The following is a 21953-nucleotide window of genomic DNA, read 5'->3' on the forward strand; positions in this document are numbered from 1 at the left end:
GGAATGTGGGCCCCTCTTTTGCGGTGGCCAGGGAAATGCACACTCTAGAACAGGGATTCTCAAGTTGAGTCTCTAGATGTTACTGGACTTCAACTCCCATAATCCCCAGCCCCAGTGGCCTTTGGTTGGGGGTTATGGGAGTTGAAGTCCAATAACAGTTGGAGACCCAACGTTGAGAATCCCTGCTCTAGAAGGCTTGCATCAGGACCCAGCACCCTCAGAACCACTGCCTCTAGCCATATGACTGAATCTTGCCCCCCCATCAGGGATGTGCAGAATCAAAACACAGGAAGCTGCCTTTCATCAAGTCAGATCATTGGTCCAGCTAGCTCAGTTCTGTCTGCTCTGACTGGCGACAGCTCTCCACGGGTTCAGGCAGGAGGCTTTCCACTGGAGATGCTGCCAGTGCCAAGGATAGAACCTGGGACCCTCTGCATACAGAGCAGATGCTAAGCTAGGGATGTTCTTTATAAAGCTGCCTTCTACCAAGTCAGAGCCTTGCTCCAGCTAGCTCAGCCACTGACACTGACTGGCAGCGGCTGTCCAAGGTTTCAGGCAGGAGTCTTTCCTAGCCCTACCTAGAGATGCTGCCAGGGATTACGGGGGCCTTCTGCATGCTGGAAAAGTCCCCTTCCTGAAAACTTGGGTGACTGCTGAACTGGATCAACCAAGGTTCTGACTCTATGAGGCAGCTTCATAGACTGCGAATTCATGTTCAGATTTTGCATTTCTCAAATCTTGGCAGAAAGAATGGAGAAAGGTATGTGTTTACTGAAGGGAGGGGAAGCAAGCATTCATCTCCACGCCCGTTTTTCTTCCTTTTATTCCCCCCCCCCTTTCTCTTTTTGAACTTACTTTGTAGTTTTGCATCGAGAGAGCCCGCTTGGGGAATTAACCAAATTGGGCATAAATAATTGAAGCGGCTCGAATCGTATTTCCTTGCTAATCAAAGAGAGTGGCTTTTACAGCTGAAGAGGCAATTTTTCCCCCCAAGGCAATCTCGCTGAGTGGGGGAACGAGAACAGGTTCGGAGCGCGAGCCAATGCCATACGAAGGATTTGGTGGAAAATGGCCGCTCCGAGGTCCTCTCTCAAACCCTCCTCTTCAGCTAGGAGTCGTTGCGAAAGAATGCGAGTTTTTAAACACACACCCCCCCCACTTAGGATAAACACACCAAAACTAAACTTGCACTCCAGGGCCGGGTTGAACGACAAGTCCAGGCTAGCTTGGCAAAGAAGCGTTCGTGCCTGGGTACCTCCGCTCAGGAGATGAGAGGGTACGGCACGAAACCCACAAGAAGCAGACTTGATCCAAATGAAAGCGGAGAAGTATAAGAGATCAGGGATCGGTCTTAAATCTATTATATACTGCATTTACCTGAATCCAAGTGTGGGGAGCTTTCCCCCACCCCAAGTCCTCTGATGTTAGAAATTCAGGGGTCATATTACATTCTTTTCCTCTTGGGTCAATGCCGCTCCAACCTGTATTTCTAAAGGGGGTTGCCTTAAATTCAGAGTCATCTTCGATTTGGGTAAATGCAGTGTTTTTAAGAGTTTAGGTGACCCTGGGTACAAGCAGGTAAAGTGTGCCGTCAAGTCGATTTCGACTCCTGGCACCCACAGAGCCCTGTGGTTTTCTTTTGGTAGACTCCAGGAAGGGTTTCCCATTGCCATCTCCCGTGCAGTGTGAGATGATGCCTTTCAGCATCTTCCTAAATTGCTGCTGCCCGATAGAAGTGTTTTCCATAGTCTGGGAAACAGACCAGTGGGGATTCAAACCGGCAACCTTCTGCTTGTGAGTCAAGCATTTCCCCGCTACGCCAGTTACGGTGACACAAACAGGTACACACACACACACACACACACACACACACACACCCTTAAGTGCAGCAATTTAAAATGCCCCACCACCAAGCACAGACAAATCCAGACTGACTGCAGTGGTCCATCAGGGCACAGAGGGTGCCAAAATCTCGCGTCAAATCAAGTGGCTTCTGAAGCCAACAGGAATACAAAAGGTACAAGGACTCCAGTGTGGAGATCCTGGCTTTGAACTTAAAACCAGCCGGTTCGATGCCCTTAGTTTGGGACTCAGCAGAGAGCAGGGGGTCTCCCTCCCACCAAGGGGGTGAAATTTGTATAGATCTTGGTACAAGTACACACACACACACACACACACACACACCCCACTTCTATGCAGCAATTTAAAACTAAACGGAAACAAATCCGGACCCACTTCGGTGGCCCACCAAGAAGCCGGCCATGGGGCAATCCACCAGCATTCTCAAGCCGGCCTTTAGAGAGAGTCCCAAGTTCCCGGCTTTAAAGACTGCCTTATCCACCACCAGCACTCAGCAAGCAGCTGACGCGGTCTGGGGGCCACTGAGTGGGTGGAAGAGGGCCAAAAAGACATCCGAGCAGTCGGAGAAAGAGACCAGGCTCGGAAAGGCCCAGATGTTGCCAGATGCTCCCGCACAGCGGTGGTGACCCCGTGGCCTGACCAGATTGACTGCTAACATTGTATGTTCTTTCTCAAAACCAAAGTAGTCCGCGGGCCTGTAGCCAAAGAGCCTTGACTAGCTCTGGCAGTCAACCGGAGGCGGAGGGGTGGGGGGGGAAGAGAGGGGTTTTTTTATTATTCTTTAGAACACAAAAGACATCTGGGTCATAACCAGAGAAGATTGCAGAGCTGATCCCACACAGGGAATGCAAAAAAGCAGACCAACTTCCTCCGGAAGATGAAAAGCAAAAGCTGCCCCCAAGATGTGCCGATGACCACTGGCTTGGACCTTTTTAAGTTGGGACACTTTTACAGAGAAGAGTCGGCCACAATGGGAGAGGCCAGTTTTCCGAAATTTTGGAACTGGAAAATTCTCTTTTGCCATGTTTTCTCATTTGCATAAAGTTTTCACACAATCTTTCTCTGCAAAATTTCCGGCATAGATTGTGATCTTGTAAGGCATGTTATTTGACTTATGCATTTAGAATTTTTAAAAATTGCAAACCATATTTACCCTCCTGTTTACAAATCGATGAAACACAGGCACACTCTCTCACACACTTCCAAGAGATAATCCCCAGAAAAACATTCATTACCCATCTGAATTTTCCAAGCGAGGCTCGTTTCACAATGGTACCCATGCATTGTTATGGATGTATTTTATGAAATGAGGGGTGTTTTTTTTAGAAATGGAAGAGTATCCATGGGAACGTAGAAGTAGGGTATAGCTTCTCAAACTTGGGTCCACAGAGGCTGGACTACAACTTCCATCTTGCCCCGCCAAAGGCCATAGTGGCTTTGGATGATAGGCGTTGTAGTACAACATCATCTGGAGTCCCAAGTTTGAGAAACCCCTGCAGTAGGGAGAAGATTTTTCGTTCTGGAAAGTTTCCCACGGAAAATTGTCAGCACCACATCTCCGTCCACAGTGGTTGTACAGAATCTCCACATTAAGGGCAGTAGCTCTAAAGGGGGGGGGGGGCAGTGTTCCCTGTAACAGGGATTCCCAGTTGTTGTGGAATACAACTCCCATAACCCCCAGCCAAAGGCCACTGGCTGGGAGTTGTAGTCTACAACCTCTGGGAATCCCTGTTACAGGTAACACTGTGGGGATGGGGAGACAGTTTGCCTGCCTGGATCGTGGTCTCCTCAGAGGCATCTAGGTGGTTGTAGGGTGGAGAGCCGGTCCTGCGGTAGCAAGCATGCATTGCCCCCTTTGCTAAGCAGATATCACCTGGTTTGCATTTGGATGGGCTACTACATGTGAGCACAGTCTGCTGTAAGATACTCCCCTCAAGGGATGGGCCCTTAGCTCAGTGGTAGCACATCTGCTTTGCATGCAGAAGGTCCCAGGTTCACAGTCCCTGGCAGCATCGCCAGGTAGGGCTGGGAAGGACTCTTCCCCTCCCCCAAAACCCTGGAAAGCTGCTGCCAGTCTGTGTAGACAATACTGAGCTAGATGGAACAAGGGTCTGACTCAGTAGGCAGCTTCATATGTTCCTCAGGTGCATCCATAGCTCAGTGGTAGAGCGTCTGCTTTGCCTGCAGAAGGTCCCCCGTTCAATCCCTGGCTGCATCTCCAGGTAGGGCTGGGAGAGACTCCTGCCTGAAACCTTGGAGAGCTGCTGCCAGTCAGTGTAGATGACACTGAGCTAGATGGGCCAACAGCTTGACTCGGTATAAGGCAGCTTCCCGTGTTCGCAGATGTATTCCAGCTATCCAAAATCCGGAGGACCCCATCCATGCAACCGAAACGGGTCCGTCAAGCCCCTGAGCTTCCACAGGACTGTCATATGTAGCAGCCTCCATGTTTGACCCATGCAGCCCGCCCACTAGGAGTTCCTCCCAGCTACCATACCACCAGCTGTTGGTCAACTTTCTCACCCTCCCAAGGCAGAAGCGGTGGTGAAGCTGTTCTCTTTTTCGTCCCAGGAAAGGACAACACACACACAAACACGTTTTTAAGAAAGGAGGCCCTCTCTCCCCAGCTTCAAAAGCACCACAAGAGTTCCAAGGAAGGATTAAGAGCAAAGGGATGCTTTCCCCCCACCCCCCAGAGATGAGGACCAGGATCATGGGAAATAACCAGACCCCAGATTCTCCAAGCCCTCACCCCATGCCAGCGATTTCCTTGCTCTCAGCTACCCTCCGGAGAGCTCCTTACAAGCTTTTTTAAGGACGCTGAAAAGGGAATTTTGCACGGGCTGATCTACAAAAACAAAACCTCCCAGTGTTAGGAGAGCCTGCGTGGGGATGAAAGAGGGACGGGAAGAAAAGGAGGACAGGAAAGGAGCAAATAAATAAAACGTGGAAATGGACACAAGTTCCAAGAAAGCCAGGATGAATCAACGGATAGGGCATCCGCCTCAAAAGAACAGGGATCCAGCTTGGAATTCTGTCAGGCTGTGCACAAGCCACAATCTATTCGTCTAAACAGGGTTTCAGAGAACATAAAGGAACTCGGGTTGGAGATTCATCTGCTGGGTACTAGAGGCGGGACCTTTCTAGTGCTGGCACCATTACCTGTGGAATTTTTTTCCCCAGGGAAGTAAGGCAGCCTCTCTCTCTCCCCCTCCCTCATTATTTATTTATTTATTTTAACAATAATAGCATTGGGGAAACTTTCTCATTTTGCAAGGCCTTTTAGCATCTTGTTTCATCAGCAATGACGGCTAGTTTTTGAGATTCCTGCATTTGGGTTGTATGTGTTTTTTTAAAAAAATTATAAATTATGAAATTGGATAGCAACTTAGGAAGCTGCCTTCTACCGAGTCAGACCCTTGGTCCATCTAGCTCAGGATTGCCTACACGGACTGGCAGCAGCTCTCCCAAGGTTTCAGGCAGGTGCCTTCCTCAGCCCTACCTGGAGATGCTGCCAGGGAGGGAACCTGGGACCTTCTGCATGCGAAGCAGACACTCTAGCATTGAGCTACAATGGTCCGTCCTCAAGACAGGAACATATGAAGCTGCCTTTTACCGAGACCATTGGTCCATTGCCTACTACACTGACTGGCAGTGGCTGCTTCCTCCAAAATGGCGGCTTCAAAACCCATGTTGGCATCATCTAGCACACAAAGAGAGCGTGGTTCTTTTGCTTCAAAATGATCGTTTTATTCATCCGTCAATTTGTGCAGACTTAATCGACGAAGTGATTAAAACTCATCCGGTCAATCAGCAAGATTTATCGGACTGGGAGAGAGCCCTATACAAAAATCTTCTTCAGGCCGGGATGGTCAAACAGGATGGAGGCTACATGTCCAGCCAGAGGAGGAGGTTAACCCAGTAATGTGGAGCGATCTGTAAAAACAAAACGAAAGTTTCAAGAGGAACTAGCACCAACATGGGAGTCGAAAGCAGGAAGCCCGGCTGGAATTCTCCTCATCCCAAACTCTGCTCTCTGGCAAACACACCATCTCTCCCAGGAGCTTTCCTTGTGCAGCGACTGGGAGCAGGGAAGAAACAGGAAGGGTTTCCTCAACCCCAATTCACTCTAACTGCAGCAGCATGGGAAACATGATCCCTACAAATGTGACTTGCAAACATCCCAAAGTAGACTGTCCACTTGGACTTAGTTTTACCAGTTTTAGAATTGCCGATATGACACCCCATGGCCAGGGTGCCATGGGAAACTAAACTAGCCATTCATTTCCCATGGCCAGTGCACCATGGGCAACTAAGTTGTCTGAAGATGTCTATTTCCTTTCTTCTTCTCCCTTGTTCCCACTAAACAGACAAATATTAATCATCCATATGAATAGCTACATAGTCAAATTTTAAAAGAACATAAAGTAGGGGGACCCTTAATCATTTGCATAGTATAGAAGTAGTGCTAATTTTAATACTCGAGGGGCGGAAGCTTCCAAGGATACTTCTCTGTAAAGACAAAGAGTTGATTAAAATTAGGCCAGATTGCTAAAAAAACCACACAGAGCTAAAGACGTACCTTTTTAATCAGGTCTTTTTGTTGACCCACTTTAAAGATAATATTGAGATTTTAAGTTGTTTTACTATTGTTGGTGGCTTTACATGGGTTCCAGTGTGAAGCCCAGATGGATTTATATATTGGTGGTATAAAAATACACCAAATATATATATATATATAGAGAGAGAGAGAGATTTGAGAACTTCTTCGTTGAAAAGCAGGATATAAATATTCTTAGTAATATTTATAATAACTTCCACCTCTCAAACTCACGGCAGCTCCTATCTGCTCAGAGCTCCACCCTCAGTTCAAATTCTTGGCCACCTGGGCACATGGATGCAAGGCTGCCACTCGCTTGGGAGACTCCCTGATAAAGTACAAGCGCACCGCCTTGGTCCAAGGTTCACCTGATGAACCAAGCACAAATCCAGAAGCGTCAATTGCACCGGGAGCATGGGCCATGACGCCACTCCCAAAGAATGCTGGGTGTTCGTTCATCAGCATTCCCTTCCTGGCCACAATTTTTTCCCTTTTAGAAGTCTCCACTTCCTTCCACACAGTCACCACACAGCCCCTCCCGAAAGGTCACACAGAACTCCTGGTTTTTAAAAAATGGTTTTCACAGAAATAAGAAAAGGCCTTCGGAATTAGGGGACCCAAAGGCCAACAGGAAGCTGTCTTATAGGAGAGTCAAACTCTTAGTTCATCGAGCGCAGTATTGCCTAGAACTATCGGCAGCATCTCTCCAGCATGGGAGATGGAGGTACATAGGAAGCTGCCATATACTGAGTCTGACCCTTGGTCTATCTAGCTCAGTATTCTCTTCACAGACTGGCAGCAGCTTCTCCGAGGTTGCAGGCAGGAATGTCTCTCAGCCCTATCTTGGAGATGCTGCCAGGGCGGGAACTTGGAACCTTCTGCTCTTCCCAGAGAGGCTCCATCCTTTAAGGGGAATATCTTACAGTGCTCACACATGCAATCTCCCATTCAAATGCAAGCCAGCGCAGACCCTGATTAGCTAGAAGGACAAGTCATGCTTGCAACCACAAGACCAGCTCTCCTCTCCTCAGGGAGCGTTTCCCAGCCTTACCTGGAAGCTTTTCAGACGGGGCTTTCGAAGCCCTTTAACTCTCATCTCCTCCAGAATGGAGAGGGTGTGTTCAATCACAGCCAGTTTTACCCCAAATTCCCTGCACGTTATCAGAGAGAAGTTCACACACAATTCGAGTTCTCCGCTGTACATTAGAGTGTAACCCAATTTATATCCGGTGTAAAATAATCTACTATTTGTGTCTGGTTTTTTGCGACAACTTTAAGTTTGCAGTAAAGCCTCCTCGTGAACCCTCAGTAGAACCTGCTGTGTGTTAACAGTCCCTGGAGAGCCTGCCAAGGCTTGAACCAGGAACCTTCTGCATGCAAAGCAGATGCTCTGCCACTGAGCTATAGATGAACCTGTCAGACATGTAGCTGCAAACCAAGTCAGACCCTTGGTCCACCTAGCTCAGTATTGTCCACACGAACTGGCAGTGTCTCTCCAGCATTTCAGGTGGGTCTTTCTCAGCCCTACTTGGAGATGCCGCCAAGGACTGAAACTAGGACCTTCTGCATGCAGAGGAAAAATCCCCATGGAAAAATCTTGGTGGGAAAATCCAGAGGCTGGATTTGAACCCCAGGCCTCTGGGTGCCTGGCCTGTAACTTAATGCTGCGAAACTGTGACTTTGGAACTGCACCCAGGAACTGGGAAGCTCATATTTTGCTCTGGCGGCCCCAGAAAGAGGGAGAAGGGTCCTCGGACCGTTCTTGTGCTTGTTCAATGAGGATTCCGGCAGTCTTTCATATTATTTGTTCACCTGCTCCTTGGGCAGAATCTCTCTCTCCAACTCACACATACCGAACCCATGAAAGGCGCCTCTGTTTGCAGGCAAAACATCAATCCAGTCTCCCGACAGGAGCAGATACTCAGAGTCCTTTAAACATACACACACCCCTCTAAGCGACACCCGATGAACAACCAGTTGCATTTGGCAGCACCCATTACCTCCAAGAACCCAGTCCCCCGGGTCTGCACCCCTAGAGATGGAAAAGAGGGGGTCGCACTGCAAGGCTTTCAACTTGCTGTTCTTTTTCAGGCTTCAATTGTCCTGACCATCTTTGTCTGTGTTACTTTGCCGGTTTAAGAAAGGAATAAAGTATTTTCTCCGTCCTGGCCATTGGGCCAAATTTGCAATGGTGTTTGGAAAGCTTTTAAGAGTCTGAAACACACCCAAAACTCCTATACAGTTTTATCAATGCCGTCGGAGAGATGGAAATGAAAACTGGCAGGAGTGTCCTCCAAAGATTACTCCGTGGAGAGAGCACAACCATTTGTTCATTGTTACCCTGAGCCTTTGCTCTGCGCAAAAAAATGACTGCAATTTTACCCGAATGGTTTGAAGGTAGGGGAAATCTAAAGTATGCTGTCGAGTCAGTGTCGACTCCTGGCGACCACAGAGCCCCGTGGTTGTCTTTTGGCAGGAGGGGTTGACCGTTGCCTCCTCCTGCACAGTCTGAGATGATGCCTTTCAGCACCTTCCTATCTCACTGCTGCCCGATATAGGCGTTTCCCATAGTCTGGGGAACACACCAGTGGGGATTCGAACCATCAACCTCTGGCTTGCTAGGCAAGTCATTTCCCCACAAGAGAAAACTAAGTGCAACCTAGCTATCGCCTATTTTCCATCTCTGGGGTGCAGATGTTACCCAAAATCACTATGTTTGCATTGATCCCCCAAGATGGTCCTGATGACCAAAAGCTCCTGGACTATATATCGGAGCAGCCTTAGTGGATCAAAGCAGAATCCCCAGTATCCTATGTCAACCTAGATGCCACTAGGAGGCCCAGCAGCTGGGCGTGGAAGAGAAGGCTTCCTTTGGTTATTCCTCCCCAGTATCCCATCCTTCAAGGTAGAGTGCCTCAGAACACGGAGGTTCCATCTTGAAGTTCCACGGCTCATAGGAACATCAAAACAGCCCTGCCGAATCAAACCACGGGTCTACCTGGCCCAGCCTCTGTTTCTGGTCCATGCAGCTAGCCAAATTAATCCTGGAAGCCCACAAGTGGGGTGCGAAGGAAGCAGTTCCTCCCCAAGCAACTGGTATTCCAGAGATATATTGCTCCTCGGCATGTAGGTGTTTTTATTTTAGGTTTTAATCTCCTGTTGCGAGCTGCCCAGAGAACAATTTGTTATGGGGCGCCTAACAAATACAGTTTTATTATTCCAAATAATAATAATTAATAATAATATTATAAATATTATTATTATTAGGTTGTCCTGATTAGGTAGACATGGATAGACCTGACCGACCCTCCATGCTGGAAGGAATCCCATCCCCGGCAACATTTTATGTTCCAAAGCCGAATTCCGATCCTCAGAGAAGATCCATAAATGTCAAGAACCCCTTACTGCTTTTACGAAGTTCAGACGGTTTGCCAATCCATCAAGATATATTTAGAAGAGAGAAAGCAACAGCCAAAAGAAAATGAAGCCCTCCCAAATACATCTTTTCCCTCACCCCAGAAGATCTTCTAAGCATATACTTTCACTTCTCTCCCCACTTTCACGGAAAGTTTTTGCTCAAACAAGAAGGGTCAGGTATTTAATTTTTAAGATACATATTTCTATTTACGCATAGTAAGATTATTAAAGTCCAAGTCCAGAAAACAGCAGCAGACACAACCACCAGCAAAATACAGTGTTATGGCTGTTACTTCCTACTATAAAGCTGCAGCAATCATTAATTCTGTTTACTCATAATATATATTAAAGTGTTTGTGGTATGTACAGCTTGAGAGATTATCTCCTGGGTCTGTTTGCTTATATTTATATTAAATAAAAGCCCTCCCAAGCAGACATATGAATAGGATAAATATTTATAGACTGCTTTACTCAACAAGTGTCGTAAAGTGGTTGACACAGAAGTAAATAAATAAAATTGCTCACAATCTAAAGAACAAACAAAGACAGATGCCAGCAACAGCCACTAGAGGGATGCTGTGCTGGGGATGGATAGGGCCAGTTGCTCTCCCCCTGCTCTATAAAGAGAACCACCACTGAAAAGGGGCCTCTTTGCTCATTTAGCAGGGGAACTGAGACCCACACTGAATTCCCACCATAACTCACCCACTTTTCATTTCACAGTGAGCTGTCCTCGCACCCCTGACCTTGGCATGGCAAAAACCCAGTTTTCACACTACAGGTCATGCACTCGCATCTAGATTGCAGAGGAATGTTCCTCCATCATGACAAAATAAATAAATCCCTGCACACAGAAAGCTAACAGTTCAGGGAGGAAGATTCCAGCTACCCTGACAGTTAGGTTTCTACAGACAGGGTCTATATTATGATGGGAAGGTAGATGGATATAGAACCATTCCACTGAATTTGCGAAAAACAGAATCACATCACAGAGGCCTTGGTGTTTCAAGAGAAGCAAAAGACAGATGAAATCATCCAAGATGGGGGGCCAAGATTCACATTCCTGGAAACTAAGCTTTTAAACTGTGATAAGCCAGACAGACACCCACTATACGCATCTATCAATCATCTTAGAGATGGTTATCTATTGTCTTAAGAGCCCTGTTTACGCAAGCAATGTGGGAAGGAAAAAGTTGGTTATGTTTCTCTCATTCCTGAGTGAGTTATGTTTCTCTCTTTCCATGTATTCATTGTTTAAGAAAACTCAACAGAATAATATATTTTAAAAACCCAGGATTTGGGACTTTTGTCAGGAGCTGATTTGTGCCATTTCCTCAATCTGACTCACTTCGTGGTGTTACCACAAGGTTAACACATGACTGTGCCCCTGATTTAATTGTTAAGACATACAAGTTGCACTTTCTGCCATAATGACCCCCAAAGCAGTGAACAGCACACATTAAACCCCTTGAAGCTTAGGAAGGAAGAGTCAGATGTGTACGTACAAGGAAAGATAATCACATTTGGACATTTCGAGTTGCAGGCACAACACTGCAAATAATTAACGTTTAAATGTGTGTTAAAATCTTTCAATGGCAGGCAATACCATAATCGGAGCAGTACATATGTCGTACTCTGAGGTGTAGTTCCGCTCCTGAGAATCTCTGCATTCAGTGTTTTTAAAAGACACTCAAGTTTCTAGTCCTTGTTATGCTCAAAATGTCAGCAACGCCTGCTGAGATTTCAAGAGTAGCAACCAAAATAAAATTTCTAGCTGCCAAGGGTACAGCATCAACCTCTACCATTCTCCTCCTCTCCTCATGACTAACAAACCCAGAATAAATTACTCAAAGCAGAAACAGAACTGCAGAATTAGAAGGAGGCATAAACAAGAGGAACAATGCTAAATCCCTCCCAAAAGACCTGCATGGCACCTTCTCTCAATTTCTTCTCAAAAATTGACCTCTGACTGCAGTGGACATTTGACTGAAATGGGGCATATTTATCCTTGCTGCTGCTGCCTCCCTGGGGTCAAAAGATAGACTGTAAGCCCTTCGGGGCAGGGACCCTCCACTTGCACCCCATCCAGTGTCATGCCCACTGATGCCTGGAGAAGAGAATTTTCAGTTTTGAGCAGGATGTCTGAATAGCACCAGAGAAACTTTACCTGAGAAAGAGGGAGTACGCTGGTTCACATGGCTGTTAAAACCAGGGTACAAGGCAGGCTACCCAGATTTACAGGGTCGTCAGAATTCACAGATTTCCCTCCAGCCTAGACGGCTCCCAGCTTTTGTACCCAAGATGGGAGGAGAACCCTCCTAGGCTGGTCATTTTACTGCGAGAAGCCACCTGCTGCTTCTATCTGGGCTACTGGCACATGCCCTGCACAACCACCATAGACATCTGGGCCCAGAGCGGCCACTGGAAAAGGACGCTCTAGCCTCCCAAGCACACTCTATGATCCCACAGCTGGAGCAGCTTTGGCAGGGCTGTGCCCACCTCCTGCTCCTTCGTGGCCAATGGGAGGGCCACTGCTGCCACCACGAAGCTTTCCCAGCCTGCTGGGAGCACAAGGCATGCTGGGAAGGCCTATGGGCCTTGGAGGACCTTCCACGGAGGAGCGGGACTCGGAGTTGATGACTGCAAATGTGACCATGCGCCGGCTGAGTTCAAGCCTGGCTTGGGTGCTGCCGACAGATCTGCTGCTCTCCAGGGCTCCCAACAGGTGTGTGAGCAGCCCTGGAAGGCGATCCTCTCGAGCGAGACTCCAGACATGCGCCGCGCTTACCTTCCACGCAGTGCTCCACCTCCTCCAGGTTCCGCAGGGTAATCCTCATGAGGCTGGAGTTCAGCATCAGCTCGTTCTGGTGGGCGGGGAACGTGTGGTGGGGGGCCGGGTTGACAAAGAAAATCCGGGTGTCCCCCGTGGAGACCTGGTTGTCGCAGATCAAGGGGTCCCCAAAGCCGCCAATCACCACCTTGTTACCCCCGTCCAAGAGGATCTTGTGAGTCACGACTTCTTTTCCCTTCAGGTACCTCCAGACTCTCACCTGGGGAAAAGAGAGAGAAGGGCATCAGTACAGAAGTCCCAAGAGAACATGGTTACACAGGCGCTGAATACTTGGGATCCCTCAGAGCAGGGCGGGAGGGATATTGGGTCACCTTCACCCCTCGAGACAAGCGCATGAGTCGTACCCTTTGCTAAGTAGGGTCTGCCCTGGTTTGCAATGGAATGGGAGACTACATGCATGAGCACTGTAAGATATTCCCCTTCAGGGATGGGGCTGCTCTGGGAAGTCCATCTAGCTCAGTATTGTGCACCCAGGCTAGTAGCAGCAGCTTCTCCAACATCAGCAGCAGGAGGCTCAACCTGGAGTTGCCAGGGAGGGGACTTGGAACCTTCTGCATGCAAGAATGTAGAGGCTATTCCCAGAGTGACCCCATCCCCTAAGGGGAATATTTTACCGAGTAGCCGCCCATCCAAATGCAAACCAGGATGGACCCTGCTTAGCCAAGGGGACAATTCATGCTCAGGACCAGAAGACCAAGTCTCCACAATAGCGGGGGTGGGTGGGTGTGGCACTCTGCACTAAATGAGATAGCTTTTTTTTTTAAGGGGATTAAGTTCCCTGGGGGCAGGTCCACCAATGCCAATTCACTGCAACAGGGAAGTGGAGCCTGCATGTGCAGCAGTAGTATATCTTTGATTACAAGATGCTGAGGGCCCGCAAGGCTGAAATCTGCAGATTGCCCTGCTTGTGGCATCTTGTTGTTCATTGCTGGAAACCAAACACTGAAGTACAAAGTCCTAATCCAAAGGTCTGATCCAGCCAGAAAATTCCTAACGATCGGATTTTTTACAGGGAGGCGAGAAAGAGAACCTCCGGCCCCCCACAAGTTAAGAGGTGAAGAAAGCAATTTCGCCACCAGGACATCGCAACCCACAACAGCAACTTCTCTCATCGAGGAAGAAACCACTTTCCCAAATCCGCAGCTCCAGCGGCTAAGAGAAACTTGGATCTCAGACAGGCCCCCAGCGATCCATGCTGGCCTTTTCCAGCAAGGGGAGAGAAGAAGAAAGAGAAGAGAGTTCAAAAGCAGAAATAATTTATGGCGTTTCAGGGGGGAGGGAACCCGACCTTCTGTCCGCTTCTATTGACGTCAGGATTTCCAGCATGGAAAGTTCTCTTGATAAGAAACCGTCCTGGGGTGCTTGAAAGGAGCTTGGGAGAGGGAGAGCACCACAAAAATTCACTCAACACCAGAGTGAGAGAGAGAGCACAGCCACTAAGAGAGCAAGTTGCAGCATAAAAGGCCCAGGTTCGAACCTCACACAGCCACTCATTCACTCAGTGCAAGACAGAGCTTTTTAAAGAGACACAAAACATGCAGTTAGGAATACAGCAACATAGGAAGCTGCCTTATGAGCTCAGTATTGTCTACCCTGACTGGCAGCAGCCCTCCAAGGTTTCAGGCAAGAGTCTCTCCCAGCCCTACCTGGAGATGCTGCCAGGGATTGAACCTGGGGACTTCTGCATGAAAAGCCGATGCTCTACCACATGGATGCTCCTGATGAATAAGTGCAGCTGCCATCTGAGTCAGACCCTTGGTCCATCTGGCTTGGTATTGTCTACCCTGACTGGCAGCAACTCTCCCAGGTTCCAGGCAGGAGTCTTTCCCAGCCCTACCTGGAGATGCCGCCAGGGAGGGAACCTGGAGTCTTCTGCATGCAAAGGAGGTGCTCTCCCACTAAGCAGTGCTCCCATTCCCAACTGGGAACTGCTGCCTTCAGCTGCCCAAGGAAACCACAAAGCTCCTAGCAGCTCTCCTCCTGAACTAAACCTTCATCACTGGCCAGCCCTGGTTTATATAGCCCTTGGCAGGTGGGGCAAGTCTCCTGAATCTCAGCCTGAGAGTGCATGTGAGTTGGCCCTGATCCTGTGACAACTCGCCGTCTTCAAGCAACGGCATGCTGCTATCCTGTGGAGACTGGGCAGACACTCCCTGTCTGGGGCAAGTAGCCACTTCCAAGGCTGCATGGCCAGGAGGGACCACACCAGCCGCACCGGGAGGGTAGGCGCCCGTGTGCCGGCCCAATCTCTCACGGCGGCCCGCAGCCCGTCAGGGAATCCCCAACACTGGCCTTGTGACATCAAGCATGAATTTTCCCCTTTGCTAAGCAGGGTCCACCCTGGTTTGCATATGGATGGGAGACCACATGTGAGCCCTGGAAGATATTTCCCTTAGGGGATGGGCCCACGCTGGGCAGAGCTCCTGCCTCCTTGCATGCAGAAGGTTCCAAGTCCCCTCCCTGGCCGCATCTCCAAGACAGGGCTGAGAGAGACTCCTGCCTGCAACCTGGGAGGAGCCGCTGCCAGTCTGTGTAGACAATCCTAAGCTAGATGGACCAAGGGTCTGACTCAGTATACAGCAGCTTCCTCTGCTCCTGTTTATAAGCCCCTCTCCTGCTTCTCGGCTGCCCTCAACTCCTGCCTGTGGCTTCCAGCAGCATCTGGTGGGCCACTGTGTGAAACGGGATGCTGGACTAGATGGGCCACCTTGGGCCTGATCCAGCAGGGCTGTTCTTATGTTCTTATGCTCCCAGGGCCGAGAAACTTATCCCCACCCCTGCGCAGAGCAGCTGCCAGCTTCAGAGTCCAACAACAGTCCTCGTGTTCACCGGGCGGGCAGTTCACTTGTTTCCACCGAGAGCTTGGCAGGGTGCCACCTGCCAGAACGGCTTCACGCAGGCTGCCGCTCGCTCCCCTCCCCTCCGGGCACCGTCCACTGATTTTTAAAATTTCGTTTCATTTTTGCATAGGTCTTTCTGGCTAGGAACGCTCTGGGGCGAGCCAGCTGCTTCTGCGAGGGCACGGAAAGGAGAAACTGCACACAAACGCCCACGAGGCACGGATGAGAGGTGAAAGAATGCAGCTCATCCCTACCTGGCACAGCGCCAGTTTTAAACTGCTGCCTGCCGGGGAGGCACCCAACATCCAGCCCTCCGATTCTTCCCGCCACCAGCTGTTTGCCAAGCTGCGCCCTGAAGGTACACTTTACCCCAGATGCAAGTCAGGGCAGGGGGGGAAAAAGCAGGGAGGAAAAAACAGGCCTCACCTGGCTTTCCCTTCTTTGCTCGGCAAAGAATTGGCACCAGCCCGAGTCCTGGAGGGCAAGGCTGAGTCCTGTATCCCTAACTCCAGCAGGGTGGAGCAGAGGAGGTCTTTGGGGGTCTTAGGAAGAGGAAGATTGCAGCCTGGGAATGCCATGCTGCGAAGGAACAAGGCCTGGACCTCTTGGGTTTATATATATGTATAAGCCCTTGTATCTATCTTCTATGTGTATATTTCTCTAAGGCGTACCCATCACTAATTCCATGCGTGGCAGCTCTCGCGAGAGTTCACGAGCGAGCTGCTGGGATGGGGAGAGGAAAGTGGCAGCAGCAGGAAAAAACGGTGGCGGCGGGTGGGCATGTGGGCAGAGGGAGAAAGCAAGGGCGGGTGGGGGAAAGAAAGAAAGTGCGGGCAGGCGGGACGGGGGTTGAAAGCAGGGGCGGGCGGGCAGGCGGGAGGTAAAGTACACTTCTATATGAAATACAGGAAGGACGAGGAAAGCGAGGAGAGGAAGAGGGCGGCCAGCAGCAAGCGCTGGGGAAGCTGCCAAGGGCTCTGGTGCTACTGCATGGTCTGGCCCCTCCTCGCTCCTGCTGCCCAGCTGAGGAGAAGGTTGCTGGCAGGCGGAGGCAGGGAGGGAGAAGGGAGGCAGGCACATAGGAACATAGGAAGCTGCCATATACTGAGTCAGACCATTGGTCCATCTAGCTCAGTATTGTCTTCACAGACTGGCAGCGGCTTCTCCCAGGTTGCAGGCAGGAATCTTTCTCAGCCCTATCTTGGAGATGCTGCCAGAGAGGGAACCTGAAACCTTCTGCTCTTCCCAGAGCGGCTCCATCCCCAAAGGGGAATATCTTGCAGTGCTCACACATCAAGTCTCCCATTCATATGCAACCAGGGCAGACCCTGCTTAGCTATGGGGACAAGTCACGCTGGCTACCACAAGACCAGCTCTCCTCTCCTGAAGCACGAAGCAGGAGGTGCAGACTGACTCGGCAAGAGCAGCAGTGGCGGCTCTTCCTTCACTCTCACGTCTCTGCCGCTTCTCCTCCTCCAAGCCGCCATGTCTGGGGAGTGGGGGGGGGGAGAGAGAAAACTGTAGCGGATGGGCATGCAGACGGCGGTAGGGGAACGGCAGTGGGGGCGAGAACAGGGGCGAGCAGGGGGCCACTAGAGGCACAGATGCTCTGCACCCCGGCCAGCTAGTTGTTATTAATATTAATAACTTAATACTCCCAAACCTCTTCTTGTCAATAAGGCCTGGTAAAAATGAATTGTATTCTATTGTAAGCCGCCCTGAGTCGTATGGGAGTAGGGCGACATAGAAATCTAAATAAATAAATAAAATAATCTGTGCTTCTATATCCCTGTGCATGGAGGAGGCTGGCAGGGCTGAAAGTTCATTCTTGGTGGTCTGCAGTTTCGCATTTGGTTTCGCATTTGACAGTTGGCTTTTGGAGGGAAAGGAGGTTTTTAAAAAAGAGCGGGAATTTTTTGGTCTGTTCCGATTGGCTAGCATTTGACAGTTGGCTTTTGGAGGGAAAGGAGGGTTTTTTTAAAAAAGAGAGGGAATTTTTTGGTCTGTTCTGATTGACTAGCATTTGACAGTTGGCTTTTGGAGGGAAAGGAGGTTTTTTAAAAAGAGAGGGGATTTTTTTGTCTGTTCTGATTGGCTAGAATTTGACAGCTGGTTTTTGGAAGGAAAGGTTTTTAAAAAGAGATGGGATTTTTTTGTCTGTTCTGATTGGCTGGGCTGAGGAACTGATGGGCAGAGAACTGCATATATGAGAGTTGCCATGCCCCGCCCCCAAAAATGTTCCAGGTTTCACCCTGGAGATGCCAGGGAGGGAACCTTCTGCATGCAAGCATGCAGATTCCCAGAGCAGCCCCATCCCCTCAGGGGAATATCTCACAGTGCTCACACATATCTCCCATCCAAATGCAAACCAGGGCAGACCCAGCTTAGCAAAGTGGACTAGTCATGCTTGCTACACCTAATGACACAGCGAGGAAATGACTTGATTAGCAAACCAGAGATTGCTGGTTCGAATCCCTGCTGGTGTGTTTCCCAGACTATGGGAAACACCAGCAGCCATATAGGAAGGTGCTGAAAGGCATCATAAGAACATAAGGACAGCCCTGCTGGATCAAGCCCAAGGAGGCCCATCTAATCCAGCATCCTGTTTCGCACAGTGGCCCACCAGATGCTGCTGGAAGCCACAGACAGGAGTTGAGGGCTCATACTGAGTGGGAGATGGCAATGGTCAACCCCTCCTGTATTCTACCAAAGACAACCACAGGGCTCTGTGTTCGCCAGGAGTCGACATCGACTCAACGCCACACTTTTACCTTTACCACAAGCTTCTTCATAAAATCCATAGAGTCTCGTACATATGATGAAATAAGGACCACAAAGGGCTTCAGAAAATGGTCCACAAGTTTAGAAAGAGGTTCGAGCACTGAATTACTACCAATGACAATGGGGCATCCAGGTGGTGGAATTGCTTCTTTACGGATCTTGGGTAAAATCTAAAATGTGGGGGTCCTAGGATTCTTGTTCATTAAAAACCTATGTCCCTCCATCGAAATAAAACCCGAGAAAAGTCCTTTTTCTAGAACAATACTCATGTAACTCACGATCTCATTCAAGGGGTCGCCACTACAGGGTGTGCATAGGCTGCTCTATCAGATAGCTGACACATAATTTCATTTTTGTAATCAGTGCAGTGCGATTCATGACTACCACCGCACCCCGCTTATCAGCTTCTTTTATAATGATGGAGGAATCCGAAGCCAGTTCTCGTAATGTGCAGTGATTCCTGTAACTCAAATTGAACCACGGACGGCGTGCAGAAACCTCCAGCTCTTCTAATTCTCTCAGTACTCGTCTCTGAAAGGTCTGAATAGCTGGATCTACCGGTCCAGGGGGCATGAACATAGAAAGCGCTCGAAACCTGAACTCGGAATCCGTATGGCTAGACAAGAACCCTTTGGGAGGAAAAAATGCCTTAACTTAATATTCCTGAAAAAGCAGAAAGGGGTCATGTCGTGGTGTAGGAACAAAAGAAAAACCTCTATCTTGAACTTTTGTTTCCTGGGGTGGACAATACTTTATTAGAAAGATTGACAACGAATATCTCCTTCTGGATCGTGTGGGTGATGAGCTGTTTCCAACTGATCTCCTGCTGTCTTTTGGGGACAAAATGCCTTGTTTCCTTTTCATGCTGTTGTCTAAAAAAGAGGAAGCCCAAGGCAGTGTAGTATCAGTTCACAACTCACCCTTGTGTGTGACTCCCACTCAATATTGGTCACGGATGAGTCATCCTCAACTGAAAAGGATATCTTTTCAAGTATATAGAAATATAGAAAGATGGTCTATATTTCCAAGGAAACACTCTATTGCAGAGAGTCTCAACATTGGGTCCAGATGTTATTGGACTTCAACGCCCATAATCCCCAACCAAAGGCCACTGGGGCTGGGGATCATGGGAACATAGGAAGCTGCCATATACTGAGTCAGTTCCTTGGTCCATCTAGCTCAGTATTGTCTTCACAGACTGGCAGCAGCTTCTCCAAGGTTGCAAACGGGAGTCTCTCTCAGTCCTATCTTGGAGATGCTGCCAGGGAGGGAACTTGGAAGCTTCTGCTCTTCCCAGAGCGGCTCCATCCCCTAAGTGGGGGAATATCTTACAGTGCTCACACTTCTAGTCTCCCATTCATATGCAACCAGGGCAGACCCTGCTTAGCTAAGGGGACAAGTCACGCTTGCTACCACAAGACCAGCTCTCCTCTCCAAAGCTGGGAGAGCTGGGAGTTGAAGTCCAATACATCTGGGGACCCGTTAGGAACCGCTCTGAGCCATTTTGGAAGTGCGGTATATAAAGCTAATAAATAAATAAATAAATAAATAAATAAGAAAGAATCCCTGCTCTGTGCAATGGTTCCAGATGTTGCTGATCCTCCAGGTGTATTGTGGCCAGGGATGATGGGAGTTGTAGTTCAGCAACATCTGGAGGAACCCAGGTTGGGAAACACTGCTCTGTTAGATTCATCATCAGTCTCGTCACGTAAGGTTTTCTTCTACATGAATGATTTTAAATCATCATTAAAAAGCTTGAGACCTTTATCTAATGAGTTGATGTTATGTTCTATTTCCTTATCTTTGCTCTGTTTGAATTTTTCCGGCTATGCCTCCAAAGTCTGTTGTTACTGCAAATTGACTTGGGCTGAGGTCTCAATAATAAGTAACGTAATATGATGGGAGGAGAGCTGGTCTTGTGGTAGCAAGCATGACTTGTCCCTGTAGCTAAGCAGGGTCTGCCCTGGTTGCATATAAAAGAGAGACTAGAAGTGTGAGCACTGTGAGATATTCCCCACAGGGTACGGAGCCGCTTTGGGAAGAGCAGAAGGTTCCCTGGCAGACTCTCCAAGATGGGGCTGAGAGAGATTCCTGCTTGCAACCTTGGAGAAGCTGCTGCCAGTCTGTGTAGACAATACTGAGCTAGATGGGCCAATGGTCTGACTCAGTATATGGCAGTTTCCTATGTCCCTAATCTTGTGAACACTTGTTTAAAATGGCACGCCACTTATTAATAAAATCCTCATTGTCCTTAAACATGCCAGGTTCCTTTAAAATTCTTAAACCCCTGGGTATTCTCCTCACCTGCCCCTGCCAAACAAGGTGAGGCGGTGGCTACTAGGGAGAAAGGGCCTTTTCGGTGGTTGCACCCCATTTATGGAATAGCCTTCCCAGTGAGGTTCGCTTGGCTTCATCGCTCCCAGTCCCACTACCCTAAAGGGAATATCTTACAGCACTCCCATGTAGTATCCCCATCCAAATGCATATCAGGGCAGACCCTGCTTAGCAAAGATGACAATTCATGCAGCAGGGAAATTTATTATTTATTTATTTTAATTTTTTACATTTTATATCCCGCTCTTCCTCCAAGGAGCCCAGAGCAGTGTACTACTTACTTAGCTGTCTCCTCAAAACAACCCTGTTAGGCTGAGAGAGAAGTGACTGGCCCAGAGTCACCCAGCAAGGATAATGGCTAAATGGGGATCTGAACTCGGGTCTCCCCGGTCCTAGTCCAGCACTCTAACCACTACACCATGCTGGCTCTCTTTTATGCTTGACTAACAAGCAGAAGGTTGCCGGTTCAAACCCCCGCTGGTACTATCTCAGGCAGCAGCGATACAGGAAGACACTGAAAAGCATCGTCTCATACTGCGTAGGAGGAGGCAATGGCAAACCCCTCCTGTATTCTACCAAAAAAGAAAACCACAGGGCTCTGTGGGTGCCAGGAGTCGAAATCGACTTGACGGCACACTTTGCCTTTACTGCAAAGTAAAGTGGGGAAATGCCCCAAAGTGAGGAACCAACATTTAGCCCAAAGCCTTTCGGAAGGAGCCGGGTATGGACACCTCTGAAAGAGGACAGTAGGTTGGAGCTACCACTGAAGAAGCCCCGCAAATGCCATTCAAAGCAGGGCTACAGATGCTAAAGCATGCAATTATTATTATTTTTAAAGTAATTAAAATCACTGATTCGCTTCTGGTTCAAACCACTTCCAAGTCAGCATTCACACACCCATTTTTGCTTTTGAATAAGCTGCAAGCTTCAGCCGGGAGAGGTCATCCCGAGGTCTGTTCTGCAAGCAAGGCTTTCAGCTCCTTGCGCTTGTGAGCCCACAAGCAGATGGGACAGGAAGGTCGCACAACACAGCGGCCATCAGCTGCCAAGAGAGACACCGAATTCATCAAGGGCAGCGAAGACTTCTTGCAGTGACTCATCAGGCACGTCGAGAATTTAAAAAATGACGGGAGGGCAGGGAGAAGTGTGGGCCTGAGAGACAGCAGCTCTGTTAGACCCTCGCCGGGACAAAAATGAGCTTTAGTGAGATTTATAAGACAGCGAGTGCAGAGGCCGCGGGAAAAAATGCTTTTAGGCATCATTTTAAATT

General features: G+C 48.9%; 1 protein-coding gene across 9 annotated transcripts in view; it reads right to left on the reverse strand.

The window, feature by feature from the left end:
- Nucleotides 1-21953, reverse strand: part of AGRN (agrin) — a 189505-nt gene that overhangs the window by 158813 nt on the left and 8739 nt on the right. For 2 of the 9 annotated variants that reach the window (XM_053280838.1, XM_053280837.1), the window contains exon 2: nt 12666-12927. In XM_053280838.1, coding sequence (XP_053136813.1) covers nt 12666-12927 — 262 coding nt within the window. The other 7 variants (XM_053280847.1, XM_053280839.1, XM_053280843.1 and 4 more) reach the window with 7 other exon arrangements.

This window comes from Hemicordylus capensis, chromosome 16, assembly GCF_027244095.1.
Source record: "Hemicordylus capensis ecotype Gifberg chromosome 16, rHemCap1.1.pri, whole genome shotgun sequence".
Classification (NCBI taxonomy): domain Eukaryota; kingdom Metazoa; phylum Chordata; class Lepidosauria; order Squamata; family Cordylidae; genus Hemicordylus; species Hemicordylus capensis.